Source organism: Physella acuta, unplaced genomic scaffold (assembly GCF_028476545.2).
Source record: "Physella acuta isolate Inbredline_101_S28 unplaced genomic scaffold, ASM2847654v3 ptg000168l, whole genome shotgun sequence".
Lineage (NCBI taxonomy): Eukaryota > Metazoa > Mollusca > Gastropoda > Physidae > Physella > Physella acuta.
In genome coordinates this window covers 612,762-639,266 of record NW_026731687.1, presented here as the reverse complement: position 1 = coordinate 639,266, position 26,505 = coordinate 612,762, and the positions used below count along the sequence as shown (strand labels likewise).

Sequence of the window (26,505 nt, the reverse complement as noted above, 5' to 3'; positions counted from 1 at the left end):
ACCTAGCCTTAATGTTAACCCCAGCCCCTAATGTTAACCTAGCCCTAATGTTAACCCCAGCCCCTAATGTTAACCTAGCCCTAATGTTAACCCCAACCCCTAATGTTAACCCAGCCCCTAATGTTAACCCCCCAGCCCCTAATGTTAACCCAGCCCCTAATGTTAACCTAGCCCTAATGTTAACCCCAGCCCCTAATGTTAACCCAGCCCCTAATGTCAACCCCAGCCCCTAATGTTAACCTTTATATTCCAGGCGTGTGCCCCCAGGTACGTGTACTTCACCCAGAGCCCTCAGCCCCTAATGTTAACCCCCCAGCCCCAATGTTAACCCCCAGCCCCTAATGTTAACCTTTATATTCCAGGCGTGTGCCCCCAGGTACGTGTACTTCACCCAGAGCCCTCAGCCCCTAATGTTAACCCCCCAGCCCCAATGTTAACCCCCCAGCCCCTAATGTTAACCTTTATATTCCAGGCGTGTGCCCCCAGGTACGTGTACTTCACCCAGAGCCCTCAGCCCCTAATGTTAACCCCCAGCCCCAATGTTAACCCCCCAGCCCCTAATGTTAACCCTTATATTCCAGGCGTGTGCCCCAAGGTATGTGTACTTCACCCAGAGCCCCCAGCCCCAATGTTAACCCCCAGCCCCTAATGTTAACCTTTATATTCCAGGCGTGTGCCCCCAGGTACGTGTACTTCACCCAGAGCCCCCAGCCCCAAATGTTAACCCCAGCCCCTAATGTTAACCCCCCAGCCCCTAATGTTAACCTTTATATTCCAGGCGTGTGCCCCAAGGTACGTGTACTTCACTCAGAGCGCCGACAAACGTGAGCCGGTCGGGATGTGTTTCCTGTCCAAGTCAAGCACCACCGTCTTCGAGAAGTACTCACCCTGCAAGATAGGTAACACGCATCGTCTCCCTCCCTCCTCCCCCCTCTCTCTCATCTCTCATGTGTTTCTATGCATTACGTCTCACCTGAGCTCGCCCTAGTTAAGTCTTTCTAGACTGCAGTTGTAGGATATTTCTTCTCATTTGCTTGATGATATGTTTCAATATTGTCATCTATGGATTATGCATTACCTCACCACGACAATGCATACACAATCATTCAGCGTTACTAACATAAACAATCATTCATAACAAATATGTCTATGGTCAAACACCTATGACAATGTCTTTGGCCAAACACCCATGACATAATGTCGATAGTCAAACACCCATGACATAATGTCTATGGTCAAACACCCATGACACAATGTCTATGGTCAAACACCCATGACACAATGTCTATGGTCAAACACCTATGACAATGTCTTTGGTCAAACACCCATGACATAATGTCGATAGTCAAACACCCATGACATAATGTCTATGGTCAAACACCCATGTCACAATGTCTATGGTCAAACACCCATGACACAATGTCTATGGTCAAACACCCATGACACAATGTCTATGGTCAAACACCCATGATATAATGTCGATAGTCAAACACCCATGACATAATGTCTATGGTCAAACACCCATGACATAATGTCTATGGTCAAACACCCACGACATAATGTCGATAGTCAAACACCCATGACATAATGTCTATGGTCAAACACCCATGGCATAATGTCTATGGTCAAACACCCACGACATTATGTCTCAAGCACCTATGACACAAGACAGAGGTGTATATTTCCTGTGTTAATGTTGTTTGTTTGATGCTGTTAATTAGACCACTGCTTGTTGTGTCTGAATTGTCCCCCTTGTGAGGAGGACAGTCACTGGTTTGTCTACCCCCACTCCGCCCCCTAGTAAGGAGGATGGTTAGTGATTGTGTCCCCCTTGTTATGAGGCTGGTGACGGCTGTTGTCCCCCTTGTTATGAGGCTGGTGACGGCTGTTGTCCCCCTTGTTATGAGGCGGGTGACGGCTGTTGTCCCCCTTGTTATGAGGCTGGTGACGACTGTTGTCCCCCTTGTTATGAGGCTGTTGTCCCCCTTGTTATGAGGCTGGTGACGACTGTTGTCCCCCTTATTATGAGGCTGGTGACGGCTGTTGTCCCCCTTGTTATGAGGCTGGTGACGACTGTTGTTCCCGAATATTCCTGTAGCAAGTGTGTAGAGACCAGATTCTCTCGTACATCGGTGTGTCAACACGAACACACGTATACACACGACTAGTGTAGTGTTACACTTACTGCAGTGTTTACGGTAAATGGAAAATAAAAGTAACATGTTTTTCTCATTTATGGCGGAATTTTTTTTCCAGAGAAATAAGCACTTAACAAATTAGGACAGGGGAATACGCAAGGGGGGTGGGAGGGGGGGGGGGGTAATCTAGGGTAATTATGTCAGTGCACCGTTGTGGGAAATTGGACATTTTCTGCAGTACTTCCGGTTATTATTTAACTGTTGTTATACCCCAAAACTCATAAGAGTTCGTGTTCTAAATATAAAACATGGGAGACCACCGCATTTATTGAACTCCATTTTTCAGCAACTTTTCCCGTGTGCTATATGGCAGGACCGATAACTCCGTACTAATGTTGCTTGAATTAGTTCCCATGATTGATAGACCCACCGCCAGTTGCCATGAATGGAAACCGATCCATTCACAGCCTCCAGCAGAACACACATTGTGCATTTAGTCTATTTTGATGTATAGCACCCCTCCATATTTTCATGCCTACCCCCCTTATTTATGAATTCTGACCATTGTTTGATTAATCACAATAATTACCCATTAGCTATCCGTTTATTAGCATAAAAACAATGACACTGGAATATGTATTGTGTATATTGTATTCCACTAAGTGTGTAGATGATTAGTTCCCTTGATTCTGCTCAGAGCACGTAGTAGGCCAGATAAACAAGCTAACAAAACAAGCCAAAGTTTAAACTTATTCTTGCATGACGTCTTTGAAGATGTTGTCCAGGAGCGTTTATAGTCGCACGTTAGCATGACAGTCAAAACTAATACTTTCAAATACTTTACAGCTTTGTTAGTTTATATTACCATGCTTTTTTATTTTAAAATTTAACTTTCATATAAATTATTTTAATAGGTATAATATTTAATGTAGGTTTATATTTTAAAAAAAACAACCTAAAAAGTAACCCAAACAATTTTAACAGTTTATATATTTATCTTTATTTTTTTTTTTTTTTTACACTGAATGGGTTTTTTATTTGCTTTGACTTGATTGATTTTTTTTATTGCTTTGATTTTTAATATCACTTGAGTTTCTAGTCTAAAACTAACCATCGATTCGTTTTGCATGGGGTATAGTGGCTGACCAATCGATCATCGTTGACCAATATCACCGTCAAGGTTACTGCCAAGTTGGTTTCTCAGCCATTTTTTCCCATGTAAGTGTGACCGGGCCATATTTTTCATTTACCTCAGGTATCAACATCCGGTATCCACAATATGTCTTCAGGCATTATGCATGCGTAGGAAACAAAACTGTATGAATACCAAAGTAGTTTATATAGACATGTATCTCCCTTATGCAAATGCAGCCTGCAGTTTGTTCTAATAATGTCCAATTTTCATTCACTAGAATTTTTTATTGCTATAAAGTAGCAAAGATCACAACTTCGTGATAGAAACAGCCAGATAAAATACTCTAAATGTGTCCAATATCACAACATATAAGAAAATCATATTAGCATATGTTCTATTTCACGAAATGGGAGATAAGTATAATGTTACGAAGTATGAGTAGATTATAAATACACAAAAACGACAGCTACCCTAATTAAACTCGTTATAATATGTTTATAATATATTGCTTGAAGTTATTAATTATCGATGTGATATTAAGGTCGCGCATCTATAAAACAATAGAAATTCTCACCAAATTTAATCTAATCCACATTCCGCGAACCACAATAAGTCATCTGGTTTTACGGCTCATCGTTTGGCTTTTAAAACCCGTTCAACACAAATCAAGGTCACCACTAAAGGCGATCACCCTAACGGAGGTCACCACTAAAGGCGATCACCCTAACGGAGGTCACCACTAAAGGCGATCACCCTAACGGAGGTCACCACTAAAGGCGATCACCCTAACGGAGGTCACCACTAAAGGCGATCACCCTAACGGAGGTCACCACTAAAGGCGATCACCACAAACGGGAGTTACCACAAAGGGCGATCACCACGTCCGGAGGTCACTATAAATGAAAATCACCATAATCGGAGATCACTACAACTGGGTTTACCACAAACGGAGATCACCTCAATGACCCAAAGACAACACAGAGTTCAAATTCTTCTTGTGTATTTTGTCTTAACAGATGGCACGTCTTAAATTATCAGGAATACAGTAGAGGACTTCATTGAAGCTGTTCAATGTAGACTACAGCTACTGGCTTAATCAGCTGAACTTTGTGGACATCACAAATCCTAGTCAAGGCGTGGTTAGTTTAATGTCCCCCCCCCCCCATGTTATGTAGGTACGCCACTGTCCCCTCCCATGTTATGTAGGTATGCCACTGACCCCTCCCATGTTATGTAGGTATGCCACTGTCCCCTCCCATGTTATGTAGGTACGCCACTGTACCCTCCCATGTTATGTAGGTATGCCACTGTCCCCTCCCATGTTATGTAGGTACGCCACTGTCCCCTCCCATGTTATGTAGGTACGCCACTGTCCCCTCCCATGTTATGTAGGTATGCCACTGTCCCCTCCCATGTTATGTAGGTACGCCACTGTCCCCTCCCATGTTATGTAGGTACGCCACTGTCCCCTCCCATGTTATGTAGGTACGCCACTGTCCCCTCCCATGTTATGTAGGTATGCCACTGTCCCCTCCCATGTTATGTAGGTACGCCACTGTCCCCTCCCATGTTATGTAGGTACGCCACTGTCCCCTCCCATGTTATGTAGGTACGCCACTGTCCCCTCCCATGTTATGTAAGTACGCCACTGTCCCCTCCCATGTTATGTAGGTACGTCACTGTCCCCTCCCATGTTATGTAGGTACGCCACTGTCCCCTCCCATGTTATGTAAGTACGCCACTGTCCCCTCCCATGTTATGTAGATACGCCACTGTCCCCTCCCATGTTATGTAAGTACGCCACTGTCCCCTCCCATGTTATGTAGATACGCCACTGTCCCCTCCCATGTTATGTAGGTACGCCACTGTCCCCTCCCATGTTATGTAGGTACGCCACTGTCCCCTCCCATGTTATGTAGGTACGCCACTGTCCCCTCCCATGTTATGTAGGTACGCCACTGTCCCCTCCCATGTTATGTAAGTACGCCACTGTACCTCCTGAGCTCTACGGTCTAACACGAAACTTCGACCCCCCCCCCCCTCCATCCATGAGAACGTGTATTGACACATGCCACATGTGTACACCAACCGCCGTGCTCCCAACCACACACCTCCCACCTCATCAACATGCTTCACACTTGTTCAACGCAATAGTTAGCTCGTCACTCAAGTAGTTCTACTTAAAAAAAAAAACAAATGTCAGCGGTGTAAATGGTTTTTATTTTTTTATTTTTAACGTTAACTGGTGCTGCTTTTTTTTATTCTGCTTCAAACTTTAATAAAACTTCATTTTTAAAAAGATTTCTAGTGTTTGGAAATATTTTGATTTGAACAATTTATGCATGTTGCAACCATAATATATTTTTTTTGCACTTTTGGCTTCTACATTCTGCACATTGAGTATGTAGCATATACACATTTAGTTTTCGTGAGAGCATGCTAGAGTTACGCATTGTTTTGAACTTAGTTGCATAAGTATAGAGCATTATTGTATTGCGCTTTGCTCTGCAGAATACCTTTATGCGCATTAATCTGGAGTTTAGTCGAGGCGCATTAATCTGGATTTTAGTTGTGAGGCGCATTAATCTGGAGCATAGTTGTGTTGCTTTGCTCCTCGTAGAGTTTCAGCCTCCACGAGAGCTTGAGTAAATCTGGGACAAGGGCGGGAATATTGAGTAGAAGACCAAAGTTCTTGATTCATCGGCAAGAAAGTTGGCGGCCTCCGTTGGGTAAACAACGCCACTGAAATGCTGACTTAGTTTTCAAGTGCCAAGAGAGAAGTTGGGCTAGAGTTGCTGGCATGGTTCTAATTTCCAAGCATGAAGATTTGTCTGAACGTTTACATGTACACGTTTTTAGGACTAACAGTAAAACTGATGTTGAAGAAATAGGCCAACAATTTGAAAACAAAAATGTGCCTATTTAATTCAACGTTTACAATACGGTCGTAATGAGATGATAAAATAGCCCATTTAAAAAACGTTGGTTGAGATTCTAGTTCACATTACGTAACTCGATTAGGTTTAGTTTAAGCGAAATATTGTTGAGTAAAGTACAAGTGTGGGAAGGTGGGCGGGCTAGAATCGGGACACACTTGTCATTGCTGCCGCTCAGTGTGCGCACAATATCCTGTATCAAGTTGTGTTGTGTTGTCTGTCAAGTGGTCAGTTCGGCATTTGTTTGTGTTCTCTTTTCCGTCATATCGAATGGAAACTTTCATGACATGTATCATGGCCAACTCCATGCCACTTTTCATTCAAATATATCATTCAAATATAGTAAAACAAGTGTGAAATTTAACAAAAACATGTATTCATTTACACCCAATTTTTATACTGTTAACAAATTAAAACGTTAAACGTAAAGATGCGATTTTAGATCTACGCGATGGAGCTCTAAGGCTATCACTAAATAAAAGACTAGTCTATTCTTTCCACAACTGGGAAAACCCGTTTTCGGACTAGTTTTCCACGCGAAACAGCTTGCCTTCAAGGGCTGAGTTGTTTAGCCAATCAAAGGTTCATGCATCATGTTGCTCCAGATTTTTATTTTCAGTCCACAGCCTCTTGCTCAAGGTCAACAGGATCGCGTCAATATCTAGACTTAGATACGCTTTAGCTTCACATATTCTAGTTGAATTGAAAATTTATATGAATTTAATTCTAATATATTGATCTAAATTTCAAAAATAAATTTTAGGACAAACTTATCTTTTTAGTGGTCAACACTATTTTCCCTTAATTATTATTTTGTTTAATAATTAATAAGCTAATTTGTAATAAATAGTACCGACAGGAATATCCGCTTATTGTTTCCAGTTATGAATTTAACAATTACCCCTCCCGTTAAGATTCGGTATAGCCCAGTTTCACCATGCGTTTTTATAACCGTGAAAAGAGAGTCATTTTTCACGATTTGCTAACACTTGTCTTACAGCGTTACTTTACCACAAATCACCAACAAATTTAACAAGTCTTGTATAATTGAAAGATGAGTAAATTAATGGAACAATTCATGCCCACCCATTGCAGATAGTAAATTTGGTTTCAACCAGCAAGGATATTGCCAGGCTGGCATGAGTGCATCTATCACCAAAGTACGTGAGTCTTCCCGTGGCCATTGTTTGCACCCTTTCCCACCTACCTTTATCTGGCACATATTAACTAAAAGAAGACTAACTAGGCCTAAATAATTTAAATGCTTATTACTTTTAATTAAGGTAAAATATTGAAACAAATAGATCTAGATCTAGTTTTTTTTTCTTTTACAGAGGCCTGTATTTATTTTATTAACACTACATTCTGAGGATCGTATTTGAATTTTGTAAACACCAGCTTTAACCAATTCCATTTTGTAATCAAACTTTAAGTTACTTTAACAGTTAAGGTAGAAAAGTTTGCTGCAAACTGGAATTAGCAATTTGAATATGTATGTTTGAATCTATTACTTAGTTATTACTATTAACCAAAATAAATAAAGCTACCGGAACACACCTTTAATTTAATCATTTATATAGTTCAAGTATTGTGTTGATAACAATAAGAATTTTTAAAATTATGTTGTGCGTATTTCGGTATTGTATTATACTTTATTATATGTGTTGATATTGGACATCTTTGAGTGCATTTACAATGTTATATTGTGGCCTTTTGAACACTTAATGTTAATTGCACAAACTTTCCTAACAAGATTGAAAATATTTTTAAAAAGTGATTCTTGTAATTTAAACATGCATTTTTAAACGTTTAAACCAAGTTCAAGTTACCTACATTAATTTAAAATGCCTAAATGTTGCACATGTATCATATGCTATGTTGCGTAAATTATTGTTTTGTGGCTTGGCTAAATGTGCACCAAAAGTTAAATAATTCAGAATTTAAAGGTTTAATAAATTAATGCATACATATTGTGGATAAATACTATTTCTATTAAGTACATGTGATTATAGCAATAAGTGGATTATCTCCCCTATATGCATAGAGTTCAAATATTTGTGAAAGTGTTTTTACACTTGTGTTTACAAGTTAGAGAATCTATGTGTAAATTTACTAAATTAAAAATTATTCTATACAACAGTTACTAATGTGTACATTTTTTGTTTTAGATTTTTAAGTTAATGTTTATAGTATATATATTTAAATATCTAATTTTAAATATCTCTGAACAGTATAGTTTGGCGTATTTTGAAAATATTTTTCTAGATTTATTGTTCAGATTTTTTAATTGACAGGATGGAAGAAAGCTATTGATCGGAGCACCTGGAAGTTATTATTGGCAAGGTAAATTCACATTATAGATGGATTTTTCAATGTTTTGCTTAAGATAGAAAGTTTAAAAATTTTATTGGTTATGGAATTTTTCAAATTGGTAATTTGTACAAACGTACTCATTTTTAATGTCTCATTTTACTGAGGTCAAAAATATGATTTGTTTATTTGCACTGTATCAATCTTGAGGTAGAAACAAAACCCAAACGTCCTTTACCTACCCAAAACATGTAAGGCTCTTGGAAGAGTTTGGGTAAACTATTTTGGCAGTTACAAACAACCCAAAGACCAACCAAAAATGCAGCTAGAAGACCTATGAACAGCAACTCTGTTATTATGATGCTAATCCTCAAATCCTCATTTTTTATCATTTTTATTTCACTCACATAAACAGTATCCATGTTTTACAATTTATGATGTTGATCACTTGAACAGCTCATGTTTTCCAGCATGTTTTTTTAAAGAAATCTGTTCTCTGTCAAATGACTACTACAGTACTAAAAATCTGTAATTCAACTTTAACAGTTTGTTCATCTACAACATGCAGATGTGTCTGCATTTAAAAATAACCCATCTTTTATATACACCTATGTAGTGCAGAACGACAAATCGGCACAACTAATTTTTATACATTTTATAAAAGTTACAAGCCAGTTTTTACATTCTATAAAAATCTTTCATGAGTCAATGTGTCTTATGGTTGTCTTCAAAGTCTGAGTATTCTCATACCTAGCAACTGCACTGTAAGTAGTGTTAGCATATATGAATCAGTCCATATGAAAGGGCTTCGTTTATTCTACCAGGGCAGGTATTTGAGTTCCAGACTGATTCAGGGGGGAAAAACTACACCAGGACAGGAGAAGGCCATGCAAATAAGGATGATACATACTTGGGTAAGGTCAAAGTGCATGTTTACACTAAACTTACACTTTTTCTTTGAATGTTTTCCTCACAGGTCAGATTTTCCTTTACAACGATGTGGGCAACAAATTGGGGGAGACCAAAGAAAAATCTACCGACAATGATTATGGTTACAAGGGTAACTTCAAACATTTCACATTCATTATTTTTTTACATTTTTCTCTTTCTAGCCCCTGGGTATTGCTGCTTTCAGTCACCTTCTAATGTTCACTTTCTGTTAAACAGTTGCTTTTAATTTTTATAACTTGCTTGGTTTTATTTTTATTACAGTTTTTTTAATTTCATAACAGTCTATTTTTCAAAGGCCTTCCTGGTTATTTCTGTTTCAAATGTTTCTTGCATGACTGGTGAAGGTGACACCATACAAACTGATGTGTTGATTCAATCAAATGTTTTCTATTTGTACCTTCAATTTGCTGATTATTTAATCTATTGGCTTTTCACATTAATATTTTACAGATATAATGCAAATTTACTTTTTTCTAGCTATTGAAATAAAAATATGCATTATATACTTAATTTATTATTGAAATTCGAAATTTGAAATGCTGTTGTTGAAATGTTTTTAGATGTTAAAGAGCCATGTTAGCATTAGCTAAACCGTAACAAACTAATCAGCAACTGCTAGCCAAAAGTTGTATTTATATTTTTGCAAACTATGTCTGACTGTTTATTCATAATGCCTGATTATTGTATTTTACTGTTGTATCTTTTAGTGTAAATATTGTCACATTTTAAGTCAGTGGTATAAGTCTGGCTTAAATGATTTTATTAAATATTTTAGCTGTTCATGATAGAGTGCTTGCTGGTCTGTTGTTGAGCATTCTTTAAAATTTGATATTGCATGAGCTGTTTAGGGCTAAAAAAAAAAAGATCTGCCATTTGAAAAAATGGCTATTATAAGTTTCTTGAAGCTTTTTCATATTTCTGCATCAAAATAGAAAATCTTTTGTTGGAATTTAAAAAAAAAATGAAAAGCTAAATTTTATTGACTGTAGAAACAAGATATCAATACATATAAAACAAAATTACCTTTGGGTAAAAAGAAACTATTTTTTTCTAAAAATCAAATTAGAATTGACTGTAAAAGTTGCCATTTGTAGAATAAAGATGTTAATTATTTAGTTAATTAAATTATTTCCCCCAAAAGCTAATAAAGTCTTAATTTAACTGTTAACTACAAGGGCTTATTAATGTTCTAAGTATCAATGCATAATATTTTTTGTTTAAAAACATCATTCAAGGGGCTATTAGAGGCCTGTTGATAAATGTATAATGTAATCCACAAATATGTTTAGCATTATGTTTGAGTGTAGCATTTATTTACAAATGAAGACTTCAATAAAAAATTTAACATATGCTTACATTTAGGAGTTGAGGTTTTTATCTGAATAACTAGGTCAAGAAATGTTACTGCATTTAAACAGTAATAATACACTTTTACTTACTATATTACAAAACAAGATTTAAAAATAAATAAGAATGCATATGTCCTTTCAGTGTTTCCTTTGTAACAAAGCTAATTAACCTAATTCCAAAGACTGTACAAGCCTTGATTAATAGTATAATTGTACCAATCTAAATAATAATAGCTGTACTTTGCTTAATAACTGAGTATTTGGCTTGATAACTAACATAAAACTAACCAACTTGTGTTGGGTAAAAGAAAATGCTACTATCATTTGATGAGATCAATGAATTATCACAGGATATGCCAGTGCTGTGTTGGAAATGGATGGAGATTCATCCACGTCAGGTGAGTTTCTGCTTCACTCATGTTCTCTTTCTTTTTAATATATAAACAAATAAAAACACAATGTGTGTTGGTTTGCATAGATCTTAAGAAAAATGTTTTTTAATCAATTTTTAAAAATTAAAAATTGTATTAGCTGCAAAGTTTTTTCAATTGTAAAGCAACTAATCAATCTCACTTTTTAATTTTATTTCAGAGTATGTTGTTGGTGTACCCAAGGGAGAGTCCTATCTTGGGAAGGTGAATAATTTTTTTTAAATGGTCAAAGGAGAAATAAATTGTCTATAAAGAGTATGAAAAGCTGTTTTTTTTCAACATTCACTTCATAAATCTAAATAAAAACTAAAAGAATGAAACTTGGTTCACAGGTAGACCTGATTGCAAGTAACATGACAACTATTGGCTTCATAGCTGGGGAACAGGTGAGACTTTTACTGCAGTCTAGAACTATTGTTTGAATTTAAGAACTGTAGTGTTTTAACTAGAATTTATTAAGACACTTTTAAACTTAAGGCTAGTACACTGTAATTAGACCTATTTTTTTAGTGTGTTGAATAAAGTAGGCTACTAGTTCTTGAATGACCAAATTCATCTGCATTTTTCACACGAAAAAGTTTAACATTTTAACTAACTAATAATAACTAATTTTGCTAAATTGTCACAAACAGCAAATAATTGTAAACCAAAATTAAATTTGTCTTTTTTTCTCCTACTCTCTCAGCTTGGTTCATACTTTGGTAGTGCCATAGCAGTTGCTGATTTGAATGGTGACTGGTAAGGGAGAAAACTCAACAATTTTTTCTTTTTTAATTTAAGGGGAACAAAATATGTGAAGACAGTAAAAAAAAATTTTTTTTCCTTTAAACTAACAGGTTGGATGATATTATTGTTGGTGCACCATTGTTTGCGGATGTAAAAGCAGATGCCTTTGACACCGGCAGGGTTTATATTTACTACCAAAGTAGTGATGTAAGAAATGTTTATATATCACCTTTAAAATACTTAAACAGTTAATTTTTTTTCTTCTGTTGAAAGAGTACAATATTTTTAAAATAAAAAAGCAAACTTTTGTTGAACAAAGTTAAGACAACAATATTGTCAGTGATTACCTTCTTTAATTTTATCTGTAAAATTGACTTATTAGTTCAAAAATAGCGTGTCTAAGCAACAACAAATAAAATCTTTGAAGTACAACTGAGAAACTTGCGTGTAACACAACTAAATCTGCTTCATTTGTTGCCAGAGAAAATTTCTCCCGTCATCACCATCGAATGATATTTTAGATGGGCACTCAAGTCAGTCTCGATTTGGAATGGCATTAAGTGGTCTTAGTGATATTAATCATGATGGATATGGAGGTACTTTCACATTTTTTAAAAGATATTTAGTGTTGAATTAAAATTAAATTTTTATACGGTTTCAGTATTAAAATTAGAATTCTAAAAAAAATAGAACTTAAAGAAAAAAAACTGCTTCAGTTTTTCTAATAAATTCAATCAAGCAGTGTCTGTGGTTTTTGTTTGATTTTTAAAAAATATCAAATTTTAATTTTAAACATAATTGAACCTTCAGTTTTTCTTTTGAAATTGCAGATCTTTGTATTGGAGCACCATACGCAGGAGAAGACAAACGAGGAGCCATCTATATTTATCACAGCTCTAAGAGGGGAATCATCAGTGAACCCTCTCAGGTAACAGGGCACTTTAAGCTGTTGAAACATTTCTCATAAGAAGGAACAGCTTCTCCTTCTATAAGGGGGCTACTTTCAACAGATCATTTTGAAACTTTCGCTTGAAGTTAAAAATAAACATTTCATTAAATATCAATACTGCATTTCTCATTCCTAATTAAATAATCATCATTAGCACTGAATTAATCTGGCTTATGCTGCATTTTCCAAGCTAGATAGTTGTTTTATAATTGTATTTTTTTTATACACAGAAATACATTTCAATCTATTAAGTATTAACAATTTGTTTTCTAGATAATATATGCAAAAGATTTGCCAAGCCCACTTTCAGCTTTTGGTATATCAATATCCAGTGGATTAGACCAGGATGACAATGGATATCCTGACCTGCTTGTTGGTGCATATACATCAGATAAGGCTGTATTCTTCAGGTAAAAAATTTTTTATATTGGAATTTATAGTTTACTTACATACTATTTTAAAATTGTTTATCTTTCATTAAATCTTTAAAATGCATCATTGGATAAAACAATACTCCTCCACTTTCAACAAATAGAATTTCATAACACTTTAAAAAATTGTGCTGAACTAACCTTAATTTCTATGTCAGGTCAAGGCCAATTGTTCGTGTGACAGCAAGCCTTAAACTTGATCCAGTTAAAATAGACCTAGAACAACGATCTTGTCGTTTGTCTGATAGCACTGTAGTCACATGGTAGGATTTAGTTTACAAGATACTGGACGTACATAATATCTTACTTATGCTTAAAAATATTTTATTTAACTTATCAAATTGTTGTGATATTTTAAATTAAAATACAGTTGTGTATTTATTCTTTAAAAGGAGCCCTTATTTAGCTAATAAATGTGATGTGTGCAAAACTTTTCTGTAAAGAAAAATATACTTTACTTACAGTATGACAATTTACTATTGTATTGAGTATGAAGGCAATGGGACACCAGATATGTTGCGTAAGTCAACTTATTAAATATTTTCAATGTAAACGTTGGTAGACCTTCTAGATCTATAATATTTATGAAATGGAAAGTCTTGGAAAAAAATGCTTCAATACTTTATGTAAAGAATAATTACTACATATGGTTCTTAAATTTAAGTCAAATGTAAATTATCTGTATTAACAAAAGATTAAATAACATAGGCCTGTTTGATTTGATTTATTTTTCTTTGTTACATTATTTGATTTTCATGTTTTTATTTTAAACTTGAAGAATTGTATTTAGACTCTGCCAAATGGTTTTTATAAAGTAACTCAATAAACTCATGGATTAATGATTAATGAAGTATCTTTATAAAAATGTCCACAGGTTTTGATTTATCCTGGGTTTTAGATGCTAAAGATAACAGCAGCACTTCTAAGGAGCAAAGAGTATTTCTAATTAACAAGAACCACCAATATACACTTCAAACTCCATCAGTAGTAGTTAAAAAAAAGAAAGGCCAAAATGGTTCTCCTATTGAATCTTGTGCAACAATATTTGCCTATGTTAAGGTAAAGTTTCCACTATGTTTAGACAAGCTGCTAAAGCTCTTACATAACTGTTATGGAATCTTGTTTAGTCCAAAACATGTTTCTATTACTAGTAAATAACTTGAAAATTTATTTCTATGAAACAGCTTTTTTTAAAGTTTGTTTAATATTAATATAATAATCGATAAAATGTTATTGATGTATTTGAATCCTTATTGCTAGTAAATCTCAATAAAAATGTTTGTATTGATCTCTCAAAGAATGAACCTGATGACAAACTCAGCCAGATAAGAGTTACATTTAACTTCCAGCTAAGTGAGGACCTTACATCTGCAGCGTCTAGTAATACTCTGCTGCCAATTTTAGATGCTTATATTCCAACAATGACATCAGCAACTGTAAGTTAACTCTATTGTTGACAAATTGACTAACATGTCTTCAGAACATGAAATATAGGCATAGTATACATCAAAATATTTTTGAATGACTTGTATAAAAACTTTATTTCATAGGCTGAAATAAAAAAGGATTGTGGTGATGATGATGTATGTATACCTAATCTAGCCCTGTCAGTAGTGAGGTAAGTCGACAAGGCAACTTACCTAATTTTATAAAAGTTTGATTTAATTGTTGTAAAATAAGTGTTGATGAAAGTATCAAATTTTTTTTTTTAACTTTAGGTCAAATATACAAAATAATTTCCGTTTAAAATTTTAGTTTTATTTCACCTTATGTTGATTTGAGCAGAGAGTGTAATCAAATTTGATCTTAAAATTTAACAGGGTATCAAATGAGCACATAATTGGTACAACAGCAACACTTGAGATTTTGGTCGAAGTTGACAATAAAGGTGAAGACTCTTTTAATACCAAGCTGTGGATTGATCTTCCACCTGGAGTGACATATGACAAAATCTCTAACCAGAGAGCCAGTGTATCTATCAGCTGTGCACACAACCAATCTTTAGTGGTTTGCAATCTTGGGAACCCTTTACGAAAAAATGCAAAGGTTTGATTATTTTCTATTCTAGTGTTTGTTCAAATCTGCAAATTACTATATTTAATGCTAAAAGTAATGTAAATACATTTGTAATAACTTCAGGATTTATTATTCCTATTTGTTTTGGTTGTTCTCTTGAGGAGAAGTTTGAAGAACATTTTATTGAATTTAAAACCTGTTGGTAAAAACTGTCTGAATCTATTATATCCTCTTGTTTTACTTCATTGCTGATGATTAATTTTGTTAATTTAAAATATTTTATGAAACTGAACCTTAAGAAATATTTTCAAATAATATATTCCTAATTGATAAACCTATTATTCTATTTTGTTACTTTTAGTCTGTTTTCACTCTCATTCTGATTCCTACCAACACAAATGAAACCAGAGAACAGTTGATATTTTCTTTTCATGCCAACAGGTTTGTATTTTTATTTCTCAGTACAGAACAAACTAAATTTGCATAATCTTTTAAAAAATCAATTTTAGAGTACTTTTAAAATATTTAATTTTGAATATTATTTTTTCAGTAATCAAACAATAGCTGCTTTGTAAAATAAAGTGATCAGAACATTTAGTCAGATGTAAATTAGAGATTTAAAAGCAAATACTTTATCTGTTTTTTTATATTTTTTGTTCATAACAAACAATTTAATTGAACACATTTTCAACTCATCAGCTCCAATCAGGAATTGTTTGAAAATTATAAAGATAATAGCGCAGTCGTTGATATTCCTGTCACTGCCTCGCCAGATATTGCATTATACGGGTAAATGAGCTGAGTATTATTTTGTATGTTCTTATCAGACTTCAGACTTTATCCATATTAAAATGCTGTTAAAGTGTTTAACATTACTTATAAAATTAACTACATCAGTACTTGTATCTAATGTTTCAGTAAGCCGTCACCAGAGTTGATTGTTTTAAATACAACTGAAGATAAAGGGGAAGATAAGGGAAGAATAGTCAGTCACTTATTTCAGGTAGACGTTTTGATAACCATTTAGAAGGTTTTTATTTAGATATTAATAAAAATTTTATTTTTAAAAACTTAAGAGCACTATTTTACACAATACATTTTTCAAGTTATTTGCCTTCATCGAAATACCAGTATTCTATAAATTAGGACAATAACATACAAATACTAATTTATTTTAATTGTGATTTTGCTATTTATTATGCACAAGCATAGTAATTAATAAGTGTTTTGAATGTTAATCAAATTGCAATAATACTTATTCATCATAGTCTAACTTGGTGGGGGGGGGGGGGGGAACTTTCTATTATACACATGCACTGATGGGTAAAATTATTCTACACTATGTTCAACAATGTCCATCCATGCTAAGGGTTATTGAGATTTAATTGCATACGCATGTACAACTTTCTTTTGACAATAAGCTTTTATTTATTTCTAGCTGTTCAACCAAGGTACTAGTGCTACCAATGAAACAGAGCTGCAAATTCTCTGGCCTAGCTTTGATTATCTAGGCAATCCAGTTCTGGTTATGGATAGAAACCTGAAGATTGAAGGCAATGGAAAATGCAGTATTATAATCATAACCCCAAACAATGCATCAGTAAGCTATTCATTGTGTATTTAATTACTTTATGAAAAATATTCGCAATTTTTTAAAATAAGAGTAAATATTTGTTTTTAAATCCTTGGTTTGTTTGCAATATTTCAGTGGTAAAAACTAGGCACTAAGTTAAAAAAAATTTTTATTTAATTCATTTCCAATCCATTATTACATATAGGTAATTAAATAATGTATGGTCTTACTATTTTTTCAGCTTTATCCTGATTGGGCTGGAGGCAGTAGTGCTGATCATAGAGAAGCTGAATATGTAAACAGAAATCGAGATTCACAACAAATAGTTAGTGACAGATTTTATCAGTAGCAGTACATGTACACGTTTTGTAAAAATCCTGCACAGCCAGTACTATAGATCATATCTAATATATAAAGCTCAGTTCTGTATGTAATGCATATGTTTGTCATTGGAATTGTATGAATTTAAGTGTTAGAAAATTATCGTGCGCATTTGTCTAAATTTATGAGTTAAAAAATTGCTATTGAAAGTGTTGGGAAATAATTTTCATTTTTCAAATTATAGTAATAATTGTCGGCATGTTCATTAAACACAAGTTTTAAAAAAATATCATCTTTTACAAAAATTCTAATTATGTCTTTATTTAGTCCTATAGCACTTACTTCCCTTTGATAAATTAGGAAAACAAAATTACTTCCCTTTATAAAACCATTGCATTAGTCGAAAATAATTTACTTTTTAATTACTTTGTTTTGGTGTTGGGAAAAAAAATAATTACATAATTAGCGGGGATTGATCAAGTGCAAATGTTGTAGGTATTTTACGGATAAGCTTGGAGTATTAAAATTGTTCATCAAATTGAAACAGGCGCGTTCGTTTAAGTGAGTGCAAAAGACTATGAATAAGTTGGGGTACTATAGTCGTTCATTAAGCTAAAACAGGTGATTCCGCCCAGGGCGTTTATGTTCGCGTTAGTGTTTTCTTTGTGTTTAGGTGGGTTTGCGTTAGTGGTTGCGTTTTGATTTGGTTCGTTTTTGTTCTTTCTTTTTTCGTTTTTGTTTGTGTTTTTTTGTTTGGGTTTGTATTTGTGTTTTTGGTTGGTTTTGGATTTGGTTTGTTTTCGTTTGCTTTTTCGTTGTTTTTTTTTTTTTTTTTTTTGGTATTGGTGTTTGTGGTTGGGTTTGTTGTTAGGTTTTTGTTTTCGTTTGCTTTTTTGTTTGTTTTTTCTTTGTGTTTGTATTGGTGTTTGTGGTTGTGGTTGGGTTTGTTGTTAGGTTTTTGTTTTCGTTTGTATTTGTAATTGTGTTAGCGTTATGTTTGCGTTTTGTTGTTTTGGTTGGTTGTGGTTTGGGTGGGCAATGCCGGGTTTATGATGATTACTAAACACACAGGTAATGGTCTTTAACAGAAAGGTTTTTCACAGAAGCCAGAGCAGGGCCTGGCCGGGACGGCTAGTTTCTAATAAAGTAGAAACTATTTTATATATATATAAGATTACATTTTAACTGCAAATTTTTAAGTTAAGATTTTCGAAGAGTTATTGCTTTTAAAAAATGTCTGTCTAGGTTGGTGGAGTATGATAATAAAAAATAAAGATAGTATATGTTGAACTGTAGTATATAGGCTGTTGCAATAACTCTATAGTCATTAATCAACAACAAGTAATTATTTGAAGTATTGATTAAAGTAAAGTACATCAAATAAAACCATTATACATATGTTATTTTTTTCCCCTCTCTAATTGTAGGCGTGCATACGTACATATTGTACCATAATCCAGTGCCTTGTTGGATATATGTCCCCTCGAGCCAGTTTTATAATTACAATCCAATCTAAACTGAATGTCAGAAATTTCATAGAGGTAAGGAACACTTGTACTGAATTCATACAAAGGCCTATCATTAATCATATTACATGTTTGTAATTATTTCCTTATTTTGTCCAGAGAAGAGAAGACACCCAGATGTATGACATCACGTCTAAAGCAAATGCTCGTGTACGCTCTATTCCATATAACTTTAAAACTGTTGATGCCAGTCGTTTTGAAATTAAAAGATTAGAGGTAATTCAATTTTTAGACTATTTTTTTCTCCTCACATTCACATCAATATAAGATTTATTAGGACATTAAAATTTAAAACTAAGTACTCAAGTAGCAAAGTACAAGTTCCTCTTTAGATCTAGCTATGCTTGGGGATACGAAGTAGATATCAGCATATGAAGGGATAGTGTGGTCAGCGCTATGCGCAACTGCCTTTACTTTCCCCAATGTAAGTCAGGTACCCCTCAGAGCTTGGTGGAATTAGGGACATCTTACAGCCACACGTCTGAACCAAGATCTGAACTCGAGATCTTTGGCCTATCGGCCAAATGCTCAACCATTCAACCACTGCATCCAAAAGTGATGTTAGTAAAAAGATGTCATTGATTCCACTTTATTGTGTTGCTATACAATAAACACCTTGAGGCATTAAACACTTGATACAGAGGTCCCACTTATCATTAGACTGACTCATTATCTACTTTTTATAGTCACTCTGGTAAATATGTCTTTCAAATTTGACAGAAATTGCTTCCACCCTCCTCATGTCCAATGTTTCTTGGTCATTGTAAAAATTTGTATAATGTACTCATGTACAAAAGCTACTTTTGCTAATTATGATTTTTACTATCAAGGTAATGCATGTTTGTATACTTGCAATATGCATTTTTTTGTCTTTAAAATTGGTATACTGAAGAAATAACATCATAGTTAATCAAAAGTTAAATGCAAAATACAATAGAATTTACTTTTAACTCAACCTTTTTTACTCTATTGGAAAATTAAATCATTCATCTTCTTACAAAATAAAGATAACTGCATAAGCAGTGAAAACAATGTCATTAAACCAGCTGATAGTAAACAAGCCCAGTAGACTGAATCTAGATTGGAATGTAATGGAGTGGCAACAAGTCATTACCTAGAAATAATTTTGAACAGCGGATTTCATTTTTTAAAACTTCGTTTGTTTAAAAATACACTTTAAATGTTATCTATAAAAACTGAACTTGATATCAAATTAAAGTAAAAATGAAGTCTTCAAGTATACCAGTTTATTTAACAAAATGAAAGAAAATGTCTTGCAACAGCTTGTTGTCATTTGATTTGTCCAGGTTATTACTAAAGTGAATACCGACCGTCTGAAGCCAGCAAGTAAAGGTGTTGAGATGTGGATCATTGCAGTGGCTGTCACTATAGGCCTTCTCATGCTATTTTTACTTATATTGTTGCTGTGGTGGGTAAGTAGAAATTTACAAAAATATTTCATTTAGGATGCCGGGGTTGTTGACACTATCTCCCTATCCTGTGTAATGTTATAAATTTTATAGACCACCATTCCTAATATTACATAACATTTCAAAAACCAACTGTTCCAAACCAGACCATGACTATGAACTACAAAACTATTTAAATAATTTATTGTAATTTTTAAAAATCACTTGTTAACTCTTGATAATTTATTATTTTGTTTAAAATAAATGTGAAAGCTAGTTGTAACTAACTTTTTAGTTGGCACTCCAGATAACTCATCATGGAAAGATAAGCAACCACTCTGCCCTCTTATGTAATATATTAAACGACCCTTTAGGCATGAATGTATGTTCAAATATATTTTCACATAATAAAATTAATATTAAATCTTTTCATTTTTCAATATTTTATTTGCAGTGTGGATTTTTCAAGAGGAAGAAGCCAGAAGAAGAAGGTTATTTTGTGGTCAATGGAAAATCTTCTGACATTGATAACAAAATTGTTGACTAGATACAATTCAGAAACCTTAAATTTGAAAATAGTCTGACTTAGCTTTACAAAATTTCTTGTAACATAAAGGCTGAGTATTGAAGAAACATTTATAAATGAACCAATACAAATTTAATCATCGCCAACTTTAGTAATGGCCTCAACTTATGCTGGCTGGCTAATTTCAAGACAATATTTTAATTAACTAATCCAAGCATTAATTGGCATTTAGTTTGTTGGCGGCTTTTACAATTTTGAGCAACAACTCTTATACTTAAATAATTATTTCAACAAAGAGAAGAAAATTATAAATAACTCAAAGTGTTTTTGACAAATGTCCTCATAGTTTAAAAAAAAAAGCTTGGCCTACAACTTATTCAGTAAAATATCTGGGTATGTAACCTGAGTACTTGATGACATCTAGTAAAATATCTGGGTATGTAACCTGAGTACTTGATGACATCTAGTAAAATATCTGGGTATGTAACCTGAGTACTTGATGACATCTAGTCAAATATCTGGGTATGTAACCTGAGTACTTGATGACATCTAGTAAAATATCTGGGTATGTAACCTGAGTACTTGATGACATCTAGTCAAATATCTGGGTATGTAACCTGAGTACTTGATGACATCTAGTAAAATATCTGGGTATGTAACCTGAGTACTTGATGTTGGTGTCATGGCATGTTGTGATAAACTGTTTTATGCTTTATGAAGAGAATGAAAGAAGAGTGGCTTGTCATTTTATTTATGATTCTTTGCTTTGATTCACATCATCATAAAACATTTCATTAAGAAATTGAATCCCTTGTTGGTCTGATTTTGCTTTCATCTAAAAATATTTACTGAGAATTGAGACCCATCCTTGGTCTGGAAGATTCAGGTCTGAGGATGAAACGTTTTAGCAGAAATGGCGTCACTTCCTAGTCATGATGACATGTTTTATGCTGGTGTATGTCTCAGCTATGTGACAGTACAAGATTTAGTTGAGCCTAGGTGAGCTTTTTGTTTGTTTGGACATGCAGTTTGATCATAGAAGACATGTACAATTTGAGCAATATGTACCATATTTTATGTTGATTTACTAATGTTGTGTATAGAAGAAAAGTCTGCCTGTCGTGTGTTATCTGTATAATAGTTGTGTGTCTTTAAAAAATTAAAATTCATTATTTCCATTACCATCGAATCTTATATATAGTTCAGTAAGCTTATGATATAGTTTTGTTTATTTATCTACCCATGTAATCAAGCTTTTGTTTTTGGTTGTGACGAAGTCATTCTTTTGTACCAAATATTGCTTCATCTAATTAATAAAAATGAATCAAATGATGTAAATAAACCTTTTTTAGGATATTTGTGAAGTAGTTCATGACTTAGGTTCATCTTAGTAAACTTGCTAGAGCTTAAGTCTTCTCAAGTTGTTTTTAACCAATGCACACAATAGAAGATAAAGGTTCAACAAAGAAGATTCTAACAATTACTGATATTTCTTCATCAGTGTCATTTTGTGTGTGTTTAAAATAAGGTTTCATTAGCACTAAGATAAGAAAGTGATTATATATATATATATATATATATATATATATATATATATATATATATATATATATATATATATATATATATATATATATATATATATATATATATATATATTTCATGAATACATTACGTTTTTTGAAATGGGTTAGGTAATTATGAATTGTATTGCATTCAGAATTTTAGAAATTTCCATTTTTTCAAAAAACTTGTAAAAACTTTTTCCAAGAAAAAACAATTTCAAAAGTTCTTGTGATTGATGTGGATAATGGTTTACCAGCTAAATATATAATTAAAAAAATGGCAAACTACCCTTTAATAATAATAAGTGGTGTCTTCCAAAATAACTTATTTTCATGATAACAATTCAACATTTAAAAAGTTATGTGCCTTATTTTACATGCTTTGTTCCATTTTTAGTTACTGCTATGCATTGGCTTATTCTACTCTTGTTTTTTTTTTAGAAAGCCAGAAATAATTTAGATAGTTAAAATTAAATGATTTTAATCTTCAAGAAAGAAAACTTTGTATATGTGAAGTCAAGCAAGAATTTTGTGTCATTCAATTTCAAATAAATTATCAAGAATACTCATTGTGCATTATGTAATTTTTCTTTTGATGTAATCAACTTGTCAGTTTATTTGTATGGACGTAAACAGTGTAAGACACATGTTGGGCAGTCCAACCTTCCTCATGACAAGGAGAGCAAGAAACACATGTCTCACTACGCCAACTGTATATTTAAATATGTTCAATGGTGCTATTTATTAAATCCCTATTTAATGGAATTCAATATCATGTATTGCTTATTATAAAACTTAACTAGTGTACTTCACTTTTTCTTACGTGTGTACTTGCTGGTCATTGGTTTACTAAAATCATTTTAACTAGTGTAATAATACTTTTGTAAGATTAGAAAGAAAGACTTTTAATTTGATGTTTAGAGGTTCAAGTTTGGATTCAACCTAATTCATTTATCATTAGTTCCATTAACTTGAGCGTGAGACCATTGTAATGTCTGAGCTGTGTATACGTGTAGTTCAGGCATGTTTGCCAGCTGCAATATATTACTTGTGTACTGACATGGACAGCTAATATGATATTTCTGTATGTTGGAAAGTTTCCATCCATAGCTAGTTAATTATGTTATAATAAAATTGTGTTTGACAAACAAGATTTTGTTGACAACTTTTTGTATGAAAGAAACACAAAAAACCAGGATGAAAGAATACAAATGCAAATTGTTTATTTAATCATTCTTGTATAGGTTTATAAAGTAGTGAAACTAAAAAATTCTGCCAAGCTATCAAGTAGAATTGTTTTTCTCTTAACAATAATACATTCATAAATCCATGCCAAAAAAAGTCATTATGCAGTGTTATACACAAATTGAGCACAACTGATATTTTGTATGCTTCATATTTTAGATAGGGAGAATTTAAACATTTGGTAAATTTAATTTCAATCTACTATGCACAAAATAAGAATTTAATTTTAACTTAAAAATTTCAAAAGTGAAGGTAACAAACGTAATAGCCAATAATAAAAGAATATTTTCATATATAGTAAAACATACTTAAGGTTACATCTATCTTTATATATAAATATTTACATACACAATCACTTTGAAATGCTTTTAAAAGAAAAGCAAATAAAGAAATAAAATATGACTCCAGAGAGGGCAATGGTCTACAACTAACATTTAACAGAGCTTGTCAAAGGGCAACTACTAAACAAGTTTTTTTAATTTTCTGCCTGTTATTTTGTTAACTAAAAAAAACATCCTTTTATCAAGTTATAAAAAAATTGAGCAATAAATACAACTGAAATTTGATCAAATAAATATCTGCCATATCTAAAAAAAAAAGTATTTGAAAAGAAAAAATGTGAAGCATAAACAATAAAAATATTTCAAATTTTGAAATACATAGATCTTGATAAATATGTATAGGAACATATACAGAAAACATGTTGGAATGTAGTAGACAATTGCAAATACAAACAGATCTAGTTCATTTATTATAATAATCTGTTCAAAAACTACATTTTAAAAAATATCTGGTATTAAAAATTATGCTAGTAAAACCTGTCACGTTTAAAAATAGAAAACTAAGCTTACTGGATGTAATTAGATACATCACTGTAAATAATATACACATGAACTTAGCAGATTAAAAAAAAAATAATGCATTATATTCTTTAATTCAAAGTTTTTTTTATTATTCCCTAAAGTAAAAACAAGTTTGTAATACTTCAATAGGTTTGTGACCAGCTTCATTGGTTTTAGTTGACAAATATTGCCCATGTGTAAATTATGTATCTATATTATATATAAATATATAATTTATACAGCCTTGTTTATAAAATATTAATTACATTTTAGGTTATTTATATAATTTAAAATGTGTTTGATTGTGCTTTGAAGCTAATTAGCCATTATGATCAGGCATAGCAAATGTATATTGTATAATTGTGGAAAAAACTCTCTTGATATGGTTGAAATATAAAATGAAAGAGATTCATAAATCAAAGTACAGTTTTGATTATACATAAATAAAGTAGTAAATATAGATGTCTAAAGCTATGCAAGTTTATAAATTTGAAGTCAAGCAGTGGAAAATGAGGCATAAAAATATCAAACAGAAAGCATAGAGAATTTGAGATTCCTTGAAGTGGTTGTTCATATCATACACATTTAACAAAGTTAGAAAACCTTCATCAGACATAGCTGCATTTATATAACAAGACATGGCTTGAATCATACTAGACAATTTCAAATAAAACACCCGCAATCAACTGGCAGGTGTGAAAGACGGATAGGATTATAAATTTTTAATTTTTACTTAAAGCTTATAAAAACAATGACAACAAAAATTGAGCCCAACTTTTCCTCACAGTGCCGCTAGTACATGCTAGCTTAAACATTTGAGAACAAAGAAGCACATGTTTGGGTCTTTGATAATAAAGAAGTATATATTAGTTTAGATCAAGAAAAAGATACCAGTTTTGTGGTAAATTATCAAGTTATTCACCAAAATAGGGCTCTAAGAATAAAAGTGTTTAATGTTTTGTTGAATGCAGTACAACTTAACCACAGGAGCAAGCAAAAATGTAATAAAATTTAGGCTCAAGCAAAAACCTAGAGTGTACGTATGCTTGTATAAATCCACATACATGAGTAAAATAATCCCAGCCAAAAAAAATGAGATTGAATGATACTGTCACCACCCCCACACCCATGCTTTATCACAGCGGCTACAAGTGTACAGCTGGCTACTAGATACAAGATATATACACATGATAATACATTGCTCAACAAAGAATAAATACACTGATAAGTACATATTGATTAGAAGACAACATTTTTAAAGTCATTAAATGGAAAATTTCAAGGACATTTTGAGATTAATTGCTTAAAATTAGAATTTGATTGTGATCTTTCAGTGATAGCCTTAATCATGGCATTTTGATTGCAAAAACATTTTTACTTAAAAAAATGACTACCATCCTACTTGGAATTGTCCCTTAAAATTGCAGGTTATGAATGTTTTGGAGAAAAAAAGGAGTGGGTCAATTCAAGACAGGCTAAGACCTAAAAAAATGATTTGGATCTTCAGCAGAATAATGAGGAAGAATGGCTAGATAATATGCAACAACTAGATCTTAATAAGGTGTTTACTCACAGCAATAGTTATACTAAATCTAGGGTTAAAAGTTCTGATAATAAGCTAGTTATTTTAAAAACAGTATTTTGAATTAGGAGAAAATATTTAAAAAATGAAAATGGCTGATGCACAACTAGAAATATATCACAATAGCTTCGTTTGAAATGTCTGCAATACCTTCTTTAACCAACGATGGAAATGAAACATGTAACACATACAGAGCAAGGTAACTTAAAACTGAGCCATCATTTAGTTATAACATTTTCAAGTTTTGCTTCATATTTAGTTTAATTTTGCCCAATACTATAAAAACATACTTTAGTTGTTTGTTCCTAATATTTTTGTAACAAACTAGTACTGGATTCCTCCAGCCAAACTGATATTGTAACAAATGAGATTTAGTTAACATCCTTCTTAACTCAAATATTAGTCAGTTAGGAATCCTTAAGTTTCACTTTCAACCTTGTACTTGGTGCCAGCATCTGAGCTGCTCTTCCAGAACTTTATATTAGCCCTCATCTGACTTGGACGATGCTAAAACAACATTGAAACATGAAACTTTGATAAAACC

The 26,505-nt window shown here is 33.0% G+C and overlaps 2 protein-coding genes across 16 annotated transcripts in view; one reads left to right on the top strand and one right to left on the bottom strand.

The window, feature by feature from the left end:
• LOC131936113 (integrin alpha pat-2) overlaps positions 1-22,278 on the top strand; it is a 43,329-nt gene extending 21,051 nt beyond the window's left edge. For 5 of the 10 annotated variants that reach the window (XM_059292989.1, XM_059292993.1, XM_059292991.1 and 2 more), the window contains exons 5-31: positions 779-899; positions 3,277-3,356; positions 8,504-8,552; positions 9,344-9,433; positions 11,170-11,217; positions 11,411-11,454; positions 11,583-11,636; positions 11,936-11,988; positions 12,087-12,183; positions 12,458-12,572; positions 12,807-12,904; positions 13,199-13,335; positions 13,515-13,619; positions 13,821-13,876; positions 14,231-14,415; positions 14,655-14,792; positions 14,907-14,974; positions 15,177-15,402; positions 15,734-15,813; positions 16,072-16,161; positions 16,291-16,375; positions 16,811-16,972; positions 17,187-17,270; positions 18,694-18,807; positions 18,892-19,008; positions 20,100-20,225; positions 20,656-22,278. In XM_059292989.1, coding sequence (XP_059148972.1) covers positions 779-899; positions 3,277-3,356; positions 8,504-8,552; positions 9,344-9,433; positions 11,170-11,217; positions 11,411-11,454; positions 11,583-11,636; positions 11,936-11,988; positions 12,087-12,183; positions 12,458-12,572; positions 12,807-12,904; positions 13,199-13,335; positions 13,515-13,619; positions 13,821-13,876; positions 14,231-14,415; positions 14,655-14,792; positions 14,907-14,974; positions 15,177-15,402; positions 15,734-15,813; positions 16,072-16,161; positions 16,291-16,375; positions 16,811-16,972; positions 17,187-17,270; positions 18,694-18,807; positions 18,892-19,008; positions 20,100-20,225; positions 20,656-20,748 — 2,715 coding nt within the window. In that variant the 3' untranslated portion in view covers positions 20,749-22,278. Of the gene's footprint in view, positions 1-472; positions 487-669; positions 684-778; positions 900-3,276; positions 3,357-7,304; positions 7,370-8,503; positions 8,553-9,343; positions 9,434-9,495; positions 9,580-11,169; positions 11,218-11,410; positions 11,455-11,582; positions 11,637-11,935; positions 11,989-12,086; positions 12,184-12,457; positions 12,573-12,806; positions 12,905-13,198; positions 13,336-13,514; positions 13,620-13,820; positions 13,877-14,230; positions 14,416-14,654; positions 14,793-14,906; positions 14,975-15,176; positions 15,403-15,733; positions 15,814-16,071; positions 16,162-16,290; positions 16,376-16,810; positions 16,973-17,186; positions 17,271-18,693; positions 18,808-18,891; positions 19,009-20,099; positions 20,226-20,655 lie in introns of all 10 variants that reach the window. The other 5 variants (XM_059292996.1, XM_059292994.1, XM_059292997.1 and 2 more) reach the window with 5 other exon arrangements.
• A 1,212-nt stretch (positions 22,279-23,490) lies between these two features.
• LOC131936098 (plexin domain-containing protein 1) overlaps positions 23,491-26,505 on the bottom strand; it is a 35,846-nt gene continuing 32,831 nt past the window's right edge. For all 6 annotated transcript variants that reach the window (XM_059292956.1, XM_059292960.1, XM_059292955.1 and 3 more), the window contains one exon: positions 23,491-26,468. In XM_059292956.1, coding sequence (XP_059148939.1) covers positions 26,379-26,468 — 90 coding nt within the window. In that variant the 3' untranslated portion in view covers positions 23,491-26,378. The remainder of the gene's footprint in view (positions 26,469-26,505) is intronic.